Source organism: Octodon degus, unplaced genomic scaffold, assembly GCF_000260255.1.
Source record: "Octodon degus isolate 3935 unplaced genomic scaffold, OctDeg1.0 scaffold00320, whole genome shotgun sequence".
In the NCBI taxonomy this organism is placed as follows: Eukaryota; Metazoa; Chordata; class Mammalia; order Rodentia; family Octodontidae; genus Octodon; species Octodon degus.
In genome coordinates this window covers 160,152-181,017 of record NW_004524896.1, presented here as the reverse complement: position 1 = coordinate 181,017, position 20,866 = coordinate 160,152, and the positions used below count along the sequence as shown (strand labels likewise).

Sequence of the window (20,866 nt, the reverse complement as noted above, 5' to 3'; positions counted from 1 at the left end):
ATCATCTTCCAAGGCCAGTCGCTGAAGATCCGCAGGCCTCATGACTACCAGCCGCTGCCTGGCATGTCAGAGAACCCCTCGGTCTACGTGCCTGGTGAGTGAGGAGTTGGCTAGACTGCTATCTTGGGGTGGGGGCTAGAGCAGTTCATCGGCTTTGGAACTCGGGTGTCCTCCAGTGAGGCAGCATGGCCCAGGCCTCTGCTTGTGCTGTGATCGGTTGATGTATACCTTGCAAGCATTAGCCAGGACCAGATCTGCGGTGCCCTGGGCAGGGTGGGACTCGGCCTGTTCTTTTCAGTGGTGTGTGCCCTGGGGCTGGGGCGGGCGAGCACCTGTCTGGAGGTGCTCATCAGACTGCATGCAGCTCCTGGCTTGAGTTCTGGGCCATTTTCCACAGTGCTGTTAGTGTTTCTTGTGGATAGGAGCAACCGTGCGCACCCTGAAGGTGTTGTGTATCTGGGATGGGTGAGGATGGTATCTACGTGGCATGGGAGCCTTTGAGGAGGTGTGTGGTTTGCGGGGAGCAGCAGTGGGCTGCCTGGTCCCACAGGCTGAGCTCTGCTAGCACCTCTGGTAGGGATTACCTGAGGCCCCACGGCCTGGGCTTTGGAAAGCCTTGCCTCAGCCAGGTTGGACTCTTGAGAAGGTGGAGTTAGCTGGCTGATGATGTTTGGCACTAGAGGGCCAGTAGGGGAACCCAGAGCCATAGGGGAACACTTCACAGGGTGGGTGCATGGGGTCCAGAGGGAGCTGTGTCAGGGTCTGTGGGATAGGGCCAGGTTGCAGCTGTTAGTGTTGATCCACTCCGTTTTGGGAAGTTCCCATAAGCTAGATGAACTCAGCTGTGACTGTGCTGATCCAGCCTGACCTCCTGGTTCTGCTGAGGACTCCTGGGCCATCTCCCAGGTAGAGCTACCCTTTCTTGTGCCATTTCTCATAAACCCAGCGTACACGTGCAGCCTGCCACCTGCTAATGCTCAGTGTGTGCCAGCTGCTCTCCCCATTGTGTCAGGAGGCCGCCTCTGGCTTTACTGACACTTCTGTGGCACCTGGTGGCCGGCCATGGTGGTAATTCACTCTGTATGAGGGTTCATTGGCAGAGGGCTAGGTCTGTTATGTGTGTATCTAGGTTGCTTTGTCCTGCAGTACCTAATGTGATTCATGGCAGGCAGAAAGGCCCACAAATCCAACAAGGTTTATGATGTGGCCATTTACTGAGGAAGCATTCTATGCTTGTCTCATTTCACCAGGGAAACAGGTCTGAGGAGGATGGTGTATGGCTTATGGTCGTGGTGTCAGTGCCTGCCTAGCGGTCCCACCCGGCCTCTGGCCCACACAGTGTCCCATTAGAAACTGGTGCAGTCATCAGATTAGTTTGTTGCGGGCCTTTCCGTGCAGAGCCTTGTGTGAGTGAGAGAGTGAACAGTAGGTGCTACCACTCGGCAGCCTCAGGACAAGCTTGCCTGGAGATGTCCAACAGTTCCTGTGGAAGGAGAGTTGGTTACCACTTGGGCAGTAGCAGAAAGTGATCCTTCCTGTAGGCAGGTTAGGCATGTGGCCTCTTCTCTGTTAGAGCTGGCTGTGGTGCATGCCTACAATCTCCACACACTAAGGCTGAGGCAGGAGGATTGTAAGTTTGAGTCAAGGAGCTTAGTGTCTCAGAATAAGACTGGGCACGTAACTTAGTGGTAAAGTAACTCTGTGTTTGACCGTTAATACAGCCCTCACCCCTGAAAAAGTTGGTGTTCTGAGCTTCTATTCCATTTTTCCCTGTAGTCTATAGAGAGGAGAGAGAAGAGGCATTTAGTTAAAATGTATGGTTAGAAAGAAATTCCTGGACACTGATCTGATCCCCTTATCTTGATAAACACTTTATCCATATGGCATGGCCAAGTGTGTGGGGCTTTCCCACAGTGTCTGCCCTGACTGGGCCTGGTTGGCATGGAGCCGGCACTGTGCCGCCTAGATTGTGCCTGTGCCCACACCCATGGCCAGTGTGATGAGATCTGTGTTGAGCTGGCACAGGTCTCCAGTATGGTTCCTTTCCTCTGTGATGACTGCCATGCTGTCTTGAGAGCCTGGGGCTGAGAGCCACCATTGGTGGCATTGACTTGGATGCAGAGAGTCAGACTAGTTTCTGACTGTGAGTCTCAGCTTGGGGTGGCTGTCTTGGTTCCCTGCTGGGTACCTAGGAGGGGCCTCAGTCTGCAGTGGCACCTGTGGAGAGGCCTGTAGAGGTGGGCTCTGGACACTGTGTTCATAGGTGTCCAGAGCCAGGGCTGCCCACTGGCCCCGACTCCAGACCACCTTGCAGCATCCAGGTGCAGGGCTCTGCTGCTGTATGGCTCCTCAGCTGGGTGCAGCTCAGGTGCTTGGGCCAGTTGGGTTGATCGTGCACCTCTCGGGCCGTGGGGGGTTGGGGGCATGACCCGGGCCTTCACCAGTTCCTGTCTCACAAGCTGTTCCCTGGGGCTTGGTGGGATGGGATGGGATGAGCTGCCAGTGTGGCGGGACTGCCAGGAAGGGAGGCAGCTAGGGGTGCTGACACCTTCTGGGAGCTTGTGCAGTGTTAGGTAGAGGCCTGGGGCAGGCTTTGTGTCAAGTTTAATGGTGAGGGTAAGATAGGTGTCTTGGTTCACTCAGCTGAGGATCATGCTGTGACATTGCAGCCCTCAGGGACCTGCTTTCAGCCAGCAGTTACCATAGAGGTTGTCAGAGCAGCCCAGACTCCAGCAGGCTGGCTGCTCTGTGCAAGCAGGGCACACTCCCAGTGCCGTAGAGGAACTGTGGATGGGCCTGCGAGTGCAGCAGGCAGAAAATCTTGGGGCGGGGGTCAGGACCCCTCTGACCCCTGGGTTCGGATCTGAGGGCTAAAGAAGGGCCCAGGAGTCTTTGGCACCCTTCAGAGCACAGTAGACATGCTAAGTCCTCAAGGCGGCCAGTGGCGTGAGTCTGAGTGTGACTGGTTGCTCTTGGGGCCTTCTGGAGCATGCTGACAGCTTGCTGGCTGGATGGATCTGGGAGATGCTGGGTCACTGGGCCACTGCTGTGCCCCTCTAATGGTCAGACTGTGATGGGCACAAGGTGGATGTGGGCTCCTGGTGCACGTGTCCCTAGGCCTTTGGGACAAGCCGTTGTGTGGTTATTGAAGCTCTTCCTTCTCCCATAGGAGTTGTGTCTACTGTGGTCCCTGACTCTGCCCATAAGCTGTTCATTGGGGGTCTGCCTAACTACCTGAATGATGACCAGGTGAGTCCCTCCCCTCCAGGCTACACCTGCCCCTGGCCCCACAAGCCTGACTGGGTGCTGACAGCTTCTCGGCTTGCTGCAGGTAAAAGAGCTGCTGACATCCTTTGGGCCTCTCAAGGCCTTCAACCTGGTCAAGGACAGTGCCACAGGGCTCTCCAAGGGCTACGCCTTCTGTGAGTACGTGGACATCAACGTCACTGATCAGGTGAGCCTGGGGGCCTGGCTGCCTGCCACGTCTGTCCTGTCCAACCTTGCTGTTTCCAGCTGCGGTGCCCTCCTGGGATGGGGTGGGAGGTGGCCGCCCGAAGGAAGGCCCTGTGCGGCCCACTCCATACTCTTACCACCTTTGTCATCCTGATTGCCCACCTCTGCCCCGGCCTGGGGGAGGAGCTGGGCTCCTGGGCCTTGACTCCCCTCTCCTGTTCCCCTCCGTACCCCATTTGACACAGGCCATCGCAGGGCTGAATGGGATGCAGCTGGGGGACAAGAAGTTGCTGGTCCAGAGGGCGAGTGTGGGAGCCAAGAATGCCACGCTGGTGAGCCTCCCGGCACGTTACCTTCCATTGGCTAGGGGGTGCGGGTGGGGGTGGTGGGGCAGGCCTTCCCAGGATGCCTAGGGGTGTGTGTGTGTGTGTGTGTGTGTGTGTGTGTGTGTAGAGGAGCTAGTGCATTGGCGAGGGGGCGTGGGTGGGGATGGTGGGGCAGGCCTTCCCAGGATGCCTGTGTGTGTGTGTGTGTGTGTGTGTGTGTGTGTGTAGAGGAGCTAGTGCATTGGCGAGGGGGTGTGGGTAGGGATGGTGGGGCAGGCCTTCCCAGGATGCCTGTGTGTGTGTGTGTGTGTGTGTGTGTGTGTGTGTGGGTGTGTAGAGGAGCTGGTGCACTGGGCAGGCCCGAGTGGCGGGAGGCCGTTTGGAGCCCCCTGTGACAGTCCCCCTACCCTGGCCCCACAGAGCACCATCAACCAGACCCCCGTTACCCTGCAAGTGCCGGGCCTGATGAGCTCTCAGGTGCAGATGGGCGGCCACCCGACTGAGGTCCTGTGCCTCATGAACATGGTGCTGCCCGAGGAGCTGCTGGATGACGAGGAGTATGAGGAGATCGTGGAGGACGTGCGGGATGAGTGCAGCAAGTATGGGCTAGTCAAGTCCATCGAGATTCCCCGGCCTGTCGATGGTGTGGAGGTGCCCGGCTGCGGAAAGGTACCTACCCGCATGTGCCCCTGCGCCCCTGCCCTGCCCTGCCCTGCCCTGCAATGATAGGCCTGGGCTGCTGCCAGGCTTGGTTTCTGGGCAGTGTTGGTTCTGCATCTGGCTGAGCTGTTCCACAATGTGATCTGGTGTCTAAGCTCAGGAAAGTAACAGTGTGTCCAAGTTCCCCCATTGTGTGTGAGGGCTGCTCCTAGCAGGCAAGCTTGGGGTCTCCGCTGCACTGTGCCAGGCCCCCGAGAGGGGCTGTGGTGAGGCTGGGTACTGGCATTCACCTGTATGCTTGGTTTTTTTCTTCATCGTGTGGGGCCGGAAGTGCTGTTGGGAAGGGGGAGGGGAGAAGAGGAGGGACTTGCTGGGCTTCCGGGCCATTGTGCTCTGGGGAAGACTGATGAGGTCAGGGCTGAGGAGGTTTTGTGGGAAGAACAGGTAGAAGAGACCCTGGTTTCTGGGATCAGCTGATCTGATACTTCATTACGTTCTATTTTTGTTCTTAGATTTCTTATGAATCTTACAGACATACCAGACACTGATAATGGTGCATCCTGTTACCTATGTTATTGTCATTTACTTGCCTTATTTTTTTTTTTTAACATTTATTTATTTTGTGTGTGTGTATGTGTGTGTGTGTGTGGGGGGGGGGCAGCTCAGCCCACCAGGGGGCGAGGCTGGCTGGCATGTGGTGCTGGGGGATCGAACCGCGGTCCCTGTGCTTTGCCAAGCCTGTTCCAAGCAGGTGCTTTAGACCACTGAGCCATCTCTCCAGCTCCTACTTGCCTTATTCTTGCCTTGCATTTTTGTAATGCTTGAAGCTGTATTTCCCCCGAGGTACTTGGATACACTTCTGTAATTTCTCACCTACTAACATTCGGGGCCACTTTTTTTTTTTTTTTTAATGCATTTAGTATAAGGTTTACAGGGTTTTACTACACAGATCGGACTCATTTGCAGCCTCCCAAGTGCTTGGCGCACCATCAAGCCCAGTCTTAGTCTCAGAGTGCCTGGGGGCGGGACCAGCATGGCATTTTGTACCAGGGATCAAACCCCGCTGTGCTTGCCTAATAAGCAGGCACTTTAGTCTGATGAGCTATCTGACTGGACTTTTTTTTTTTTTTTTTTTTTTTTTTTGTCAGAACCAGGGATTGAATTCAGCTCTTGTGCTGTCCAGGGAAGGACTTCTTCTACTGAGCTATCCCCACCCCCCCTTTTTTTCTTCTTTCTTTTTTCTTTTTTTTTTTTTAGCTTGGGCTGGGCTGGAGCTGGTGGAAGTATCCTATCTCAGCCTCCCAAGTGCTGGGATGACAGGCCTTCTGGGCTGGATAACTGGATGCAGTACCTGCTGGTTGCTAAGAGCTACACCCTTTTGATAATCCTCAAACTGGCACTCATTGTCCCCCAGGACATGCTTGCCCCTTTTTTTAAGGCCACTGCTGTATCCTGAAATACATAATGCTTTTTTTTTGAGACAGGGTCATGCTACCCAGCTCACCCAGGCCTTGACCTCACTGTGTATCCCTGGTCTCAAGACTTTTGGCTGTTGCCCTGCCTCTGTCCCCAAGCTCACTGATCAGTTTTATCATGGATCTTTTACTTTAAAGAGGAAGTTACCACCTTTTTGCTGTCTGGGGATTGAAGCTTGGGCCTTGTGCACGGCAAGCAAGTGTTCCTCCACTGATCTGTGATGCCTCCCAGAGTGCTTGTTAAATTGCCCGGCTGGCTGGTGATGTGGAATCTTTCTGCCTCAGTCTCCTTAGTTGCTGGAATTTTTAAGAACTGAAGCTGTTGGTTAGGGTGTGTGAAATTTGCCATGGTGTGCTAAACGTGTCCACTTCCCCTAAGCTGATGGTTCACACAGCCTTGAGGCTTGAGTAGGTCAAGTTCCTTGTGTTCAGTGGCGGGTGCTGCGGCGAGGACCTGGGCGTCTGCCTGCCCGCGCCCGTGGCGATGTGCCTGGCGGGTGCCGTGGAATGGCCGAGCTGCCCCGCACTCCAGGCACCTGGGGTGCTTGTGGCTGGCGTGGGTGCCCAGGCTCACACCCCTCTCCTCCCTGCAGATCTTCGTGGAGTTCACCTCCGTGTTTGACTGCCAGAAAGCCATGCAAGGCCTGACCGGCCGCAAGTTCGCCAACAGGGTGGTTGTCACGAAGTACTGTGACCCCGACTCCTACCACCGCCGGGACTTCTGGTAGAGGCGGCGGAGGGCCCGGTGGCCACAGGAGGAGCCTCCCGCCTGCCCCACTGTTTCCCCCCTAAGATCCGGGCAGGAGTGACAGCAGCGACAGACAGCCGGCAGCGACTGGATGGCAGGGTGGGGTGGGGGGCGGGGACGGGACGCACACACAGCCCACGCGAGATACATGCACCCACAGACACGGGGACGGGGTCGGGCCGGCGGAGCGCTGCGCAGCGGTGCGCAGCGCGGGTGGGGCCTGGCCCCTCGCCACAGTGTCCCCTCCCCTTCTTCCCCGGTAGAAACGTAGCGTGTTTATATACGGCCAAACCTCGGACTTCCGCCCCGCCCGTCCCACCCCCGCCCGGTTTCCTAGGTAGTGGCCCCAAGCCCCGGCCGCCCCGCCCGCCCGCCCCACCGCGTGGCCCCGCCCCCCTGTGGCAGTTTCATATTTGCTAAGACGAATTTGCTCATTAAACATTTTGTTGTATTTTACTTTGCGGAGCTGCTTCGTGTCTGGTGCGTGTGTCCTGCCCGCCGGTTGGGGCGTGTGTGGGAGTCTGTACCGGGTGGGGGGGGCCGCTTCGGGATCCTGGCAACCTGGGAGAAGCCCGGCTCCCCAGTGTGGCACAGCCCGCTGCGCTGGCCCCTGCGGAAGTGACGTCGGAGGTCTCGTGACGTAGCTTCTTGCACCGGAAGTGGTGCTAGCGGGGTGGGTTTGGCTGGAAAGCCGGGGCTGCCGGGCGAGGCGCGGTGGGCGGGTCTTGCGGCCGCTTCCACTTCCGGTCCGTCGCCGCCTTCGGTTGCTTCCCGTTTGCTCGGCGGCTCCCCTCCCCCGCTCGGCTCTCCGCGCCCCTCTTGGGCGCCGGGGCGGCGGGGCCGTCGGCGTGCGGCCCCGTGCGTGCGCGCTTGCGGCCGTGCGCGTCTCTGCCGCCCTCAGCCCAGCGGGCGCCCCGACACCGAGGCGGAGCGGGGGCAAGGGGCTGACCGCCATGACCCCCCGAAGCCCCGCGTGAGGGGCCGAGGTGAGCGCCGGCCCGGCCTGTGCGGAGCCGGGCCCTTGGGCCTCTGCAGCGGGGCCCGGGCTCCAGCGTCGCTGGTTTTCAGCCGGGGTCGTCCTTTGTGCCTCTGCGCCCGGCCGGGCTCGCCTGGCCCGGGCCGTGTCTTGCCCCGCGGGCTGTGTCTGTCCGTGGCCGGTCCGCGCGGCGCCCGCTGTTCCTGTGGAGGGCTATCCTCGCGCGTTCCGGGTTTGTAGCCGAGGCTTTGGAGCCGGTGGCGTCCTGGGGCGCCTTCCACCCTGGCCCTGTTTCCGCATCTGCCTGTCAGGGTCTGGGTCTGTCTTCCGGGTTGCTGTCTTCCCTTCCCCCGACCCCTCTCTCTCGAGTGCGTCTGTCTCCCCCATCTTCACGTCAGGTTTCTGTCCTCATCCTTGTCGCTTCTAGTCTCCGAGTTCCTGTCCGTGAACGTGTGCTGGGTCTCTGCTCTCCACCCTTCCTCCAGGTTCTGAGGCCCTGCTGAGGTGCTGGGCTCGGGCAGGCACCCTCTGTTTCCAGAACCTCCGTTTCCTGGCCTTTGACGTGGAAGTGTCCACAGTTCTTTCCTTTGGGGCCTCTTTGCCTCGAGTTTGTGGAGTGCCTCTCGTGTCTGGCGTGGAGGGTGCAGTTGGGACTTTGGTTTTTATTATGGGTTAGAAATTTTGTCTCAAGCACTTGATAATTGGTCACTTGAATTCCTCTTGGAGAAGACCAATTTAATTTGAAACCCAGCATATCTCGGGTTTGATGTGTTTATGGCATTTTTTCCCTACCACTTGAAGTACACGGTATTAGGAGAGGGCATCTTCGGATGCCACTGTGGGAATGTTCTGCTTTGTGCTGATAAGAATAGCAGGCGGTGTTACTGAGCGCCTGCTGTCCGTGGGGCGCAGAGCCGAGCACTCTGTGTGCTGTGGTGTGTGAGCCACAAGCCTCCAGGTAGGGGCTTGCTTTCATCTCAGACTTAAGGAGGTTTGCTTTGCCGGTGTTTAATGTGGCAGCCAGGATTTGAACCTGTTCTTTTCCAGTAATGTCCCGTTTGTCTTGTTTCTTATTTCTCAGTCCCAAGGTAGTCTTTTTTTTCTTTTTTTTTTTTCTGTTGCTTCAAGGCCTGTGTCTCTCAGCGCTCATGCACTGTCTCCCCAGGTTGCTGTTGGTCTCGCTGGGCGGCCTACCCTGCCCACGTTTCTCTGTGACAGTCCTCTCCCCTTTCTCACCAGCTTGTTTTTTCATCTAGTGCATCTCGCTGGGCCTGTCTTGGGACCATGGCTGCTCTTTCTGACCTGTTGATGCCTGAGTTGAAGGCAGCGGCAGCCTCTGTCATGCACTCCCGTTTTCTAGATGTGGGTCTTGGTAAATCTCAGTAAATCTCCCTCTGAACTTCGTTGGAGAGGCCTAGGCCAGCAGTTGGATCTTCTTCACTTGTGAAGTGTGTGTCCCTGGGCAGGGCAGCGGGTAACTTTGTCTTCTTCTGCATGGGACTCTGGAAATCAGAGTCCGTGTGTGAAGTACACAGAAGGCACTAGCTGGAGGCAGGAGCCAAGGAGGGCCTCCTGTAGCCTCATGTGTTCAGGTCCCACCGTTGTTTCTTTGTTGGTGGTGTTATTGAGAGTTAGTTTAGGTTAATGTAAAAGTGTAAGTTTTGAAGAGTTTAAGTGGGCATTGGGTGGCTGCTGCCATTCTCCTACAGGGTGAGCTTGACGGAGCCCAGTGGCTGTGTACAGTGTCAAGTGCAATGGCACCGGGCACTGGCAGGGAGCTTCCCTGGGGCCATCGTGTTCCTTATCTCTGCTCCTTGCCTGTGGGTCCCAGAGTCCCACATCCCCTAGCCCCTGCCCCATTTCCCTGCCGACTCTTTCATACCTTCACTGACTGCTGTCCCTCTGTCCTTGTGCCATGAGCCCACCCCCATTCCAGAGTCTTTCTGTTGGCCTTCCTTCTTCCTCTCCTTGCCTGGCTTTTTCCAGTCAACTTCCCTTAGGGAAAATCTGAGTCCAGACAAATGGTGTTTCTGCTCTAATGGCCCCTGGGGTAGTCATAGTTAGCAGAATCCAACACAAGTTTGGAATCATGAGGTGCCAGTCTGTTTCTGAGTCGCGCAGGATGGTGAGTGTGGTGCTGGGAAGTTCCAGAGGCCTTCTCTCCCTTCAGATGTGGTGACCTACCAGCTACCAGCGCCTTGCGTGGCTGACCTCATCGAATTGTCACCTCTGCCGACACCCCGGGGGGCCTGTGCTCCGCAACTCCACCACCTGGCACCATGTCGACCTCATCACTCCGGCGCCAGATGAAGAACATCGTGCACAACTACTCAGAGGCGGAGATCAAGGTCCGTGAGGCCACGAGCAATGACCCTTGGGGTCCGTCCAGCTCCCTCATGTCAGAGATTGCCGACCTCACCTACAATGTGGTGGCCTTCTCGGAGATCATGAGTATGATCTGGAAGCGGCTCAACGACCACGGCAAGAACTGGCGGCACGTGTACAAGGTGAGCAGTGGGTGGGTGTGCCACCCAGGACATCCTGTCACATTCGGACCCCCACTCTTGTGCAGAGACTGTTGCCCTGTGCTGTTTGGGCCCCTGCACTCACTGAGTCTGAAGATGTGGGTGACACAGGTCTCTGTGTGCCTTAGGTCATTGACTGCAAGCCCTTTAGAGATGGGTGCCCAGAAGCCATTGATTATTACAAAGCACTGACACCGCAATTAACCCTGAATACCAGGGCTCTAGTTTAGAAAGACACAACTCACATGTTAACATCTTTTGTCTTTTTTTTTTTTTTTTTTTTTGTGCAGGGTCTCACTACATAGCCCACATTAGTAGTGATCCTCCTGATTTCTGCCTCCCAAGTACTAGGATTACAGGCTCGCACCACCGCGCCTGGTAACATCTTTTGTCTTAAAAGAAAATAGCTGAAATGCATGCGATAGGCTCCCACCACTGCCTCAGAACATCCGACTCTGCATGGAGTGCCTGATGCAGCCTGTTTGCTGGAGAGCGCTTTCCTGGGGACAGGATGGGCAAGAGTATGCTGGTTTGGTTTATGAGGGCAGCAGGTTCCCAAGCTGGTGTGGCATCAGGAGGGGAGTAGACCTGATTGGTTTCCAGCCTTGGAATGAGTGATGGCAGCTGGGATTTGTGGCCTTGGGCCTTACAGGTGCCTGTCTGTCTTTGCCCAGCCCAGATGGTTGATTGGTTCTCATAGCAGCCAGGCCTCTGCTCCCGGATGCTGCTGTGATCTGGAGGCCTAGCACCGTTGTGGGCACAGGAGTTGAGACATGGGCTGTGTGCTGAGGGTTGTGGTGAAACACGGGGGATGGGGAGAGCTCACTGCTTGCCAGGGGTCGGAATGCAGTGGTGACAGGGAGTGTCTCGTGGCCGTGGGCCATGGGTGTTGGATTGGCTGTGCTCAGACTGGCCTAAGGAGTGCTTCGCCTGGTGTAATTTAGACCTTGACTCTCAGAAGGAAAGTGGGGCTCCCCTCAGAACAGACACAGCCCCTTCCTGTTCCTGGCCGCAGGGCCTCCCTGTGTTGTGGCTGTCACCCACCTATCTCTCAGTGACTATTGTGTCCAGGTGCTCTGTGGCATCATACGTTCGCAGATTACCACCGTGGAGTCCTTGCATGCTTGCTGTCCTCTGGAGCTGGGGCTATGGACCAGAGGGCATGTGCGGAGGGTGTGGGTGGGCAGGGCCCAGGGTCCTTACCTGCCAGGCTATTGTGGGCCTTACAGTGTGCGCCAAAGGCAAGGGGCCATGTGGGGCTTCTTGTGTGGGCTTCTTGTGTGGCACACACCCTCTCGGCTCACCCTCTTCCTGCTCTGCTGACAGTTGTTGGGGGCCTGGATGGGCTTGGTGGCCGTTACTCAGCCGGTGGCCGACTGGCTTCTGTACTGCACGGTTCTGGCAGGCCCCACTCATCCGTTTCCACCCTGGGGCTCTGGAGGGCCCGTTCTCCCTGCTCCCTGTGCTGGCTGATCTTGGAGGCTGCTTGCCAAGGTGTGGTGCCCCTCTGCTGCGAAAGGGGAGCCTGCACTGAGAGTGGGGCACCTCTTGCAAGCAGGGTCGGAGGCTGAGGCTTTTGGCTACCATCAGACGCAGCAAGGCTGAGCAGCAGCGCAGCTGTAGTGGGTGCCGGTCACTCTGTAGAAGGGCTGACTGCCAGTAGGCCTGCTGACAGCTGGGGAGCCTGGGACTGGGACAGCAGGCAGGGCAGAGGGTCCTGCAGGGCCTGCAGGGCGTTGAGCTGCCTGCAGACAGGGTGGGAGTCCCAAGAGTGGTGCACCGCAGGGGGTGGCAGCGTGGCAGGGCTCTGATACCAGGTGGGCCTGGGCTGCTTCAAGGTACTGAGGAGTCTGCCAGGCTGCATCTCGTGTCCTGTGTGTCCCTGGCTTCCTGTGCATTGGCCCTGTATGGTGGTGCAAGGATCCAGCTCCGTGCAGCCTGGAGGCCTTGGCACAGGGAGGGCCAGATGGGGCCCAAGGGAACCCAGGTGCTGGGAAGCTAGGGCTGTGCGGAGACCGAGGCCTCAGTCAGGGGGGCCTCCTGGAAGAGGCTGCCTGCTCTCCTGGGCTCTGGCTGACTCCTAGCCCAGTGCCTATAAGCAAATTTGAGAACATATGTTTTTTGAGACAGAATTTGTCTTCATGAAAACCTGTGCTTTCGGGGCTGGTGAGATGGCTCAGTGGCGTAAAGCACCTACTTAGAACAAGCTTAGCAAAGCCCTGGGACTGTGGTTCAATCCCCCAGCACCACATGCCAGCCAGCCCTGCCCCCTGGTGGGCTGAGCTGGTCACACACACACACACACACACACACACACACACAAATAAATAAAATTTAAAAAAAAAAAAAACAAAAAACCAAAAAACAAACCTGTGCTTTCCAGGCACAGTCCTGTGAGCGCTGAGGCACTCATTGCATAGCAGCATCTTGACTCCAGCAAAGGACCAGGAGTACCTGCCGCCCTTCCTGACCCTGCACAGGGCTGTCCCTGTGCCCTGCTCACCGCAGGCTGAACCTGGCATTGGGCGAGGAAGCCTGCCCCAGGCCTCAGGGCCACCGCTGTTGGAGATAGCACTGGACAGGGCTGTAGCGGCTGGCTGTCTGAGCTTCACAGCTTCTCATCCTGTCTTCAGAGTGCCTCACCAAGGACAAGCTTTTCCTCCTTTCTCATGACTGTCCAGGGGAGGAATGGCTGTGGGTCGCTCTGGGCTGCCTGCTCCTGCAGTGGAGTGCAGCAGAGCCCCAGGCTCCCTCAGACCTTGGGTAGTCACTCAGTTTCTCCCAGGACTGCAGAGTCTGCTGTTATCTTAAAGCAGAGGTCAGCAGACTACAGGCCATGGGCCAGCCCCGTGCTTTGCCTGTTTGTGTAAATAAAGTTTTATTGGAATACAGCCAGGTTGAACAGTCAAGGCAGAGACTGGCCTGAAAATCCAAAATATTTATCACGTGGCGCATCACGGAAAGTTTGCTGTCCTGTGACTTTCCAGAACATCCTTGACAAGGCTGCAGAATGAATGGGAACCACTGGTTTGTCTACTTGCCCAGTTATCTTTTGAAATAAGGGCTTGGGTCTTTATTGAGGTGTGACCCACCAGGAAGCCTCACGGCATGGCCAGGGTGCCCCTTCAAGCCCTTGCCCCAAATGTGTGTGGGGTGCCCCGGGGACATCCTTCTCTACGCAGACCTGGGTGTTGGGGGAGCTGAATTCGCGTGGCGCTCCTGGTGGGCTTTGGCTCTGGCTGCTCTGGTCTCATTGTGCATGGCCCTGGGTGGCACAGGTATCTATCTTCTTGCTGCGTTAACCATAGCTTGTGCTGCGTACGCTGACTGCAGATTCCCTCACCTGTGGATGCTGTGGGGCTATTTCCAGGCTCGTTTTAATTGCAATTCCAAAGTCCAGAGCACTCTGAGAATGAAACCATTTCATAATCTATCCAACATCAAGCCCACGCATGGCACTGGGGTCATGGTGCAGTCTGTCCTGCTTGAGTGGTATTGGCCCGGGTTTCCCCTGTACCACCTTTCACATGGGGCTTGCCTCTGCCTCTGCCAGGGTGGGTGTGACCTACATGGGAATGGCTTTGCTTTCTTTCTCTCTCTTTTTTTTTTTTTTTTTTTGTGGAACTGTGGATTGAACTCAGGCCCTTGTACTTGCCAGGAAAGCAGTTATTCTGCTGAGCCATCTTCCCAGCCCCTGGCCTTGCTTTCTCTGTCACCTCCTTTGTGGAAACCCTTTCAGGACCAGTTCAAGTCCAGCCCCAGGCTCCTGATGGAGGGTTTTGGACACAGAGCAGAGCCTTGGGGAGTCTGATCCCATGGGAGCCTGCTTCCTATGTGGGGTGGAGCTCACTGTCCAGCCCCAGCCCCAGCCCCAGCCTCCCTGTCCTGCTTTGCTTTCCCCTTGTGAGGGCCTAGGCATGTTGATTCCAGCCTGTTGGACAGGGACGTTTCCTGACCCAGCAGTGCTCCCTCTGCTGGACCTCCTGCTCATGGACCCTGGCTCCGGGGGGCACCAGGTGCCTCGATGCCCCTGCTGTGCTCTGCCTCATCACCCTGGGACTGTCGGGTCTCTGTGAGCTGTGACTCAGGAGTGAGGAGATGTTTTAGACTTGGGGAACACAGAAGGCGCGACTGGACCAGAGTTCATTGTGGCCGTGGCACTCTGGGTTTTGTCCACAGGGCACGGGCAGGCTTGGTGCCAGTTGCTCTGGCCTGGCGATCTGCCGAGGTAGCAGAGCTCCCGTGCTGGCTGTCTACCCTCTCAGAGTGACGGTCCAGTCGCATCTGGGCCACTAGCTGTGCCGCACCTGTACCTCTGTTGACATGCCCACTTAGTCGCCTGCCAGCTTGCGCCTGGGCCTGGCACCTGTGCTCCCTGTGTTTCTGAGGGTCTCCTGTTCTGGGTCTTTCATTCTCGTCTGAGGGGTGCGCCCTGTGTAGCCATCCTCGTCAGTGTCTCTGAGCACCTTGTGGATGTGCCGGATGGAGCTCTGTGCAGGATGGAGTGGCTGGTGGCTGTGAACCCTGATAGCTGCCAAGGCAGCGAGTAATGAGTGTGTCCCCGCCCACCGCAGGCCATGACACTGATGGAGTACCTCATCAAAACGGGCTCGGAGCGTGTGTCGCAGCAGTGCAAAGAGAACATGTATGCTGTGCAGACGTTGAAGGACTTCCAGTACGTGGACCGTGACGGCAAGGACCAGGGCGTGAATGTGCGTGAGAAGGCCAAGCAGCTGGTGGCCCTGCTGCGGGATGAGGACCGGCTTCGGGAAGAGCGAGCGCACGCGCTCAAAACAAAGGAGAAGCTGGCCCAGACGGCCACAGGTGAGACCTGCCCCTCCGCTGCAGACTCCCTGCCAGGCCTGCGGTGGGGCCTCCCTTGAAACTGTGAGCTTCTCAATGCACCCGGGCTGTGGCTGGGGGAGCCACGGGTAGGTGTCCTGCCTGAGATCCAGGGCAGCTGCCATGGAGCGCCCAGGGAGGGGCCTGTGGAGAGAGGCTGGGCATGGCCCTTGGGTTTGGTTTTTAAGGGCTGTTGATGTTCTCAGGGCTTGGGGATGGCGACCTGGGTTTAAAAAGAGCCTTGGTAGAGTGAGGGGAGCTGCAGGGTTGGCCTGGGATGCGATCAGGCAGCAGTGGGGGCCGTGCCGCTAGTGGCTCTGCCTGAGACCAGCTGCTTCTGTGGGGCACTTCAGGGGCACTGCCAGCACCCACCTGGTGCGTGGACCCAGTGGTGTGGTGTTTCCGGGCTCTGCTCAGGGTCTGGGGAGCTGTTGTGTTGGCAGGCAGCCCCGGCTGTGCCTGTGCGCCCAGCGCCCATGCTCCGTGCAGCCCTGACCTGAGCCCTGTGTGCTTCACAGACTTAGGGCACTCCTGTTCTCCGTCTTCCCCAACTGTTTCATATGTAAGCACAGGGCCTTGGCCATAGGCTGTGGTCTGCTGACCCCTGTCCTAGAGCAAGCTGCGAGGAGCCACGGGAGTCCACAGGGACTGGGATGGGGACAGGGTTGGCTCAGTCAGGGCCTCAAAGTGCACTTGAGGGGACATTGCCTGGTCTGGCCCAGTCCTCGCCTGATGAGGCATAGGTGGGACCTGGGGGTAGGTGGAGACGGTGTGAGCACAGCTGGCTTAGGCACGATGGGCGGGCCTGCTGGAGGGGCCGGGGCCGGCAGTGCGGGTGTCCCGTGGGTGGGGGGCTGCCCAGGTGCTGACTGCAGAGGCAGGGGCCAGCCTTTCTGGGTGCCCTGGGCCTCTCCCTCAGCCTGGCTGTCAGGGGTGTGCTGTCCCTTTTCTACTGCTGGACCTGAGGGGCTCTTCGTGCACCATGTCCTTTTCCTGGTGGAGCCCTAGTTCCACAATGCAGACAGATGCTGTGCTCTTCCCCCTGCTAGAGCCTGGGCCTCCTGGACCCTCGGGGAGTTTTCACTGCCTGGGTGCCCCACAAGGAAGGGCCAGGGTGCATGCCGTGCAGACAGAGGCCCCTCCTGCCCTCCCGGCTGGGGCTGGCCTTCGCCCGGCAGCAGGACCCAGCCCTGCCTAGACCTGGCCTAGTGCACCCCGATTTCTGCTCACGGGTTCCCTTTGCCCCCAGCCTCCTCTGCAGCCGTAGGTTCGGGGCCCCCACCTGAGGCGGAGCAGGCATGGCCGCAGAGCAGTGGGGAGGAGGAGCTGCAGCTGCAGCTGGCCTTGGCCATGAGCAAGGAGGAGGCCGACCAGGTAGGCCTGGCGCAGGCTAAGTGCACTCCTGCCTCCAGTCTCGTCTGCCACTCGTCTCCATCTCCACCTCTCTTCATGCCACCTCCTGGCCCTTCTCTGCCAGTCCCTCCCTGTGGGCACTGCACCCCTCTTTCTTGGCTCCTGTGGTGCACCCCCTCTTGCTCTTGCCTGCCTCTCTGACTGGGGCACTGGCTCACCCTCTCCCGCCCCTCACACTCTCTCCCCCCAGCCGCCGTCCTGCGGCCCCGAGGATGACGTCCAGCTCCAGCTGGCCCTTAGTTTGAGTCGAGAGGAGCACGATAAGGTCAGCGTGGCCTTCCCACTGCCCTGGGCTCCATCCCCTCCTACCCGCAGCAGCCACAGGATCCCGGGCGCGGGAGGCTGGAGTCACGCCTGCCCTCACACTCCTGTGCCCACCCCATGCCTTGCCTGCCTCCCAGCCTAGCCCTCGGCATTCCCGTCTCGTTTGTACTGGTTCATACTTCACTGGGTGTTGTCACCATGGGGGCGGCCGTGATGGCGCTGTGCTCAACCCTGTGCTCTGCCTTTGGCCTCAAGGAGGAGCGGATCCGGCGGGGCGATGACCTGAGGCTGCAGATGGCCATCGAGGAGAGCAAGCGGGAGACGGGGGGCAAGGAGGAGGTGAGTGGGCTGCTGGCTGCGCGCTGGTTTCCACCCATCCCGGCACGTGCTCCCTCGCCCCGGTCGCTTGGCCTGGACTGGGCTGACTGTTGGCTTAGCCCCCTGGGGGCTCTGTGTGTCTCCTGAGCACGCAGGCCGGAAGCTGGCGGCCTGGCAACGCTGGGGGCCACAGCTATTGACCACAGGGGCTGGCTTGTTCCACTTGTAATTTGTGGTACTAGAGATGGAGTCTCGAGCTTTCACCTTGAGATACATTCATAGCTCTTCTTCGGTTTTTGTTTTGAGACTGGATCTAAGTTACGCAGGTGTGGCTTGAACTTTGGTCTTCCTACCTCGCTTTCTGAGTCCTGGAGTTGTAGACAGGCCTGTGCTGCCGTCACACTGGCCTGGCAGCAGGGACTTCTGTCAGTGGGCGGTAGCCCTGCGGCTCCTGGGCCGGCTGTGGCTCTGCCTCCTGGTGCTGACGGCCAAGCTTAGGGACAGGACTGTGTGTGACGTCTGTTCTATGATGTGTGTGATGGTCTCTGGCCACGGTAGCTGACTGGTGCGCCCTGGGTAGCCTGCTGGGGCTGGGATTTAGGGGGGCAGGGCCGGCCAAGGAGCCTGTGGCAAGCGGTGGATGAGATGGTGTGGAGGTCAGGGCTGCCACGGGTCTGGGCCGGTGGCTTGGAGTTCACTGGAACTGGGTAGGGGTGCAGGGCTGGGCAGGATGCAAGGCCTGGCAGTTGGCACCTAGCCCTGACCCACCCCTCTCCCCCACAGTCCTCCCTGATGGACCTTGCTGATGTCTTCACGGCCCCAGCTCCAGCACCAGCTTCGGACCCCTGGGCAGGCCCGGCACCATCAGCCGTTGCTGTCCCTGTGGCTGCACCTGCCTCAGATCCCTGGGGCGGCCCCACTGTCCCTTCAGCTGCTGACCCCTGGGGTGGTCCAGCCCCCACACCAGCCTCAGGGGACCCCTGGAGGCCTGCTGCCCCTGCGGGGTCCTCAGCAGACCCATGGGGTGGGGCCCCAGCCCCCGCAGCTGGAGAGGGGCCCCCGGCGGACCCATGGGGAGGCTCTGAGGGTGCGTCCCCTGTCCTCAGCAGGGCAGCATGGTGGGGTCACCCATTACTGGCTGAGGGGTGGGGATGGGTGGGTCACAGTGGGGGATAGCCACAGGTTTGGGGGCCATGGGCCATGACAGCCTGAGCAGAAGTGACTGCTGACCCCTTACACCACCTTCCTCACGCAGGGGTGGCCCCTGTCAGTGGACCACCAGCCTCGGATCCTTGGGCCCCAGCCCCGGCCTTCTCAGACCCCTGGGGAGGATCCCCTGCCAAGCCTAGCACCAATGGCACTGCAGGTACAGACAGCAGCAGAAGGCTGGGCCGCTGGCTCCTGGGTGTTGAGGGTGGAGGGCTGCTGGCCCAGCCAGCACTGGGTGGGCACTGAGTAGGCACCTTCTCCCACAGTGGTTGCAGGCTTTGACACTGAGCCTGATGAATTCTCAGACTTTGACCGGCTCCGCACGGCCCTCCCAGCTTCGGGGAGCAGCACAGGTAAACTGCAGCCCTGCCCCTAGGGCTGCCCTAGGGTCCTTCTGTGTGTGGGGGGGGGAGGGGGAGGGGATGGAGTGTACAACCTCCAGGGAGGCAGGATGGAGTGCCTCAGTGTGGGGCAGCTCCTGGGAGGCCGAGTGACCACCCATCCATGACCACCACATGCCTGGCTTTGGGTCTCTTCTGGTGGGAGGGAACTAGGGGTAGCCCAGCGCTGCTTCCTGCCCTTGGCCACTCAGTTCCCCCTGTGCCCCTTGGCACCACATGGCTGTGCTCTGGCTGCTTCTGAGCTTTGACAGCCAGCTGGAGTGCTGGCGGCTGTATAGGTGTGGTGCTGCCTGCGGGGGCCCACACCCTGCGCTCTGCACTTCTGCTCCCACAGCTTAGCCGGCCCTCGGCCCTGCGCTGTTCCACAGCCTCTCCTACTGATGTTTTTTAGCCCTAGGCCTCTCCCACATGCTAATCAGTTAGAGCCCACCCTGCAGATCCCGCAGGAACCTAGGTCTGCAGCTGCGTCCCCCTGTAGCCCCTGGGGACCTCGTGCAGTGAGCTGCTGGGGACTGCAGGTGTCTCAGTCATCACTTGGAGCCAGGCCCTCCTGCACTGTGCCCACAGCCTGGCATCAGCCGTGCCTGCTCGTGCCCCTGTGCCTGGCTGCCCTTTCTGACTCCCATGCCCTCCTGCTGCTTCAGGTGAGCTGGAACTGCTAGCAGGAGAGGTGCCTGCCTGCAGCCCGGGCACCTTTGACATGAGTGGGGTTGGGGGCTCCCTGGTTGAGGCCATGGGGAGCCCCCCACCTGCAGCTACCCCGGCCCCCACGCCCCCCACACGGAAGACCCCAGAGTCCTTCCTGGGCCCCAACGCAGCCCTCGTGGACTTGGACTCACTGGTGAGCCGGCCGGGCCCCACAGCGCCAGGAGCCAAGGCCTCGAACCCCTTCCTGCCGAGTGGTGAGCTGGGAGCAGCCCCCCACTTCCCTGTGCATCCCACTGGGACATGTACTCACTGCTGTCCTCTTTTCCTACAGGAGCCCCGGGCGCTGGACCCTCCATCACCAACCCCTTCCAGCCTGCACCCCCGGCCACACTCACCCTGAATCAGCTCCGCCTCAGCCCTGTGCCCCCCATGCCTGGGGCTCCACCCACCTACATCTCTCCACTAGGAGGGGGCCCTGGCCTGCCACCCATGATGCCCCCTGGTCCCCCGGCGCCCAACACTAATCCCTTTCTCCTATAATGGGAGTGAGGGCCTGGCCCGGGGCGTGTCTGCCCGCATGTGAATCGGTCATCCAGCTGTCCCTCTGGGCCCACTCACACTACGCCCTCCCCACACCCACCCTGCCCTGAGAGACTGGACATGGGGGCAGCCAGGAGGACCCCTGTCCGAGGCATTACAAGGGGGAGGACAGTCCGAGTCCCCCACCAACTCCTCCCACCGACTGCCCCCCAATCAGTGTTTGAGCCTCGTTTCCTTCACACCCCTTGGTGAATCCTTGGTGATGATTTTGGCGACTTCGGGAATAAATGACAATTCTCGTGGGGGTGGCTCCACAAATGTGTCCCTCAGAAGCTGACTGTCCTCTGGAGGCTGTGATGCCGGTCCCTGGCAGCCCAGGGAGTTCTTGAGGCTGAGGTAGCCGGAGGGGTCCAGAGTGGGCGCAGAGCGGCCGAGGAGACAGGGCCGCCCTGGTCAGTGCAGCAGCATCATACTTCGGTGCACAAAGGCTCCGCCTACAAACCCAGTCACGCACAGGAGCCTGGGCTGGGGCCGCAGCGTGGTTACGGCAGAGAGCTCGGTCAGCATCGCAGCCCGCTGCCAACAGGGCGGTGTTCTTTCCATTTCTAGACTTTTATCATGTGAGTCGATACTGCTTTTCTCCTGCTCTCACCAACACTCTGCCCTTTGATTTTCTGGACTCCTGCGCTTGTTTCTCTTTCCCTGAAACGCACTGACCCTCCATCAGGGCAATACCTAGCTATCTAGTCTCTTGCTGTGATGGCGCAATGTGAGAGGAGATTGTACATGGAGGGGAGAACTGCTTAGCTGAAGGAGTGAGGACCCGATGAGTTTGGGAATTCTCAGCTTCGTCAATGTCAAAGGGACCATTTTTAGTGAAGAGCTGAGAACCCCCACGAGATCCAGATAGTCCAGCGAAGGACCCTGTCACGTGAGCGGGTGTTCCTCGGAGGGCTCCAGGACGACCGAGGCCCTTTAGGACTCTTAGGGCCCTGTTACTCCGTGTCTCTTTTATCTTTTATTTCAAACGATCTTGGGTATGGCTTTGTTTCATTAAGTGAAAGCTCA

The 20,866-nt window shown here is 58.9% G+C and overlaps 2 protein-coding genes across 4 annotated transcripts in view; both read left to right on the top strand.

Annotated features, from left to right (window-relative positions):
• The window catches only part of U2af2 (U2 small nuclear RNA auxiliary factor 2), a 14,692-nt gene extending 7,565 nt beyond the window's left edge, over window positions 1-7,127 (top strand). The window contains exons 7-12 of the mRNA XM_004647693.2: window positions 1-94; window positions 3,170-3,249; window positions 3,332-3,454; window positions 3,699-3,785; window positions 4,200-4,448; window positions 6,508-7,127. Coding sequence (XP_004647750.1) covers window positions 1-94; window positions 3,170-3,249; window positions 3,332-3,454; window positions 3,699-3,785; window positions 4,200-4,448; window positions 6,508-6,642 — 768 coding nt within the window. The 3' untranslated portion in view covers window positions 6,643-7,127. The remainder of the gene's footprint in view (window positions 95-3,169; window positions 3,250-3,331; window positions 3,455-3,698; window positions 3,786-4,199; window positions 4,449-6,507) is intronic.
• A 274-nt stretch (window positions 7,128-7,401) lies between these two features.
• Epn1 (epsin 1) lies at window positions 7,402-20,100 on the top strand. 3 transcript variants are annotated; one of them, XM_004647667.2, is made up of 11 exons: window positions 7,403-7,648; window positions 9,809-10,145; window positions 14,738-14,987; window positions 16,255-16,379; window positions 16,609-16,683; window positions 16,938-17,021; window positions 17,784-18,087; window positions 18,256-18,366; window positions 18,476-18,562; window positions 19,255-19,512; window positions 19,590-20,100. In XM_004647667.2, the coding sequence occupies exons 2-11, from the start codon at window positions 9,918-9,920 to the stop codon at window positions 19,796-19,798; spliced, it is 1,731 nt and encodes a 576-aa protein (XP_004647724.1). In that variant the 5' UTR covers window positions 7,403-7,648; window positions 9,809-9,917; the 3' UTR covers window positions 19,799-20,100. The 3 variants fall into 3 exon arrangements, with proteins under 3 accessions (XP_004647725.1, XP_004647724.1, XP_023563717.1); XM_023707949.1 differs by lacking the exon at window positions 7,403-7,648 and adding an exon at window positions 7,717-7,870; XM_004647668.2 differs by lacking the exon at window positions 16,609-16,683 and having other exon boundaries at window positions 7,402-7,648.
• The last annotated feature ends 766 nt before the right edge of the window (window positions 20,101-20,866 follow it).

What these genes read in the sequence shown, in the direction of transcription:
- Epn1 (XM_004647667.2), top strand. Translation starts at nt 9,918, where the DNA reads ATGTCGACCTCATCACTCCGGCGCCAGATGAAGAACATCGTGCACAAC. An exon ending in ACTGGCGGCACGTGTACAAG is followed by an intron (nt 10,146 to 14,737) that starts GTGAGCAGTGGG and finishes CGCCCACCGCAG; the next exon opens with GCCATGACACTGATGGAGTA. An exon ending in AGCTTCGGGGAGCAGCACAG is followed by an intron (nt 18,563 to 19,254) that starts GTAAACTGCAGC and finishes CTGCTGCTTCAG; the next exon opens with GTGAGCTGGAACTGCTAGCA.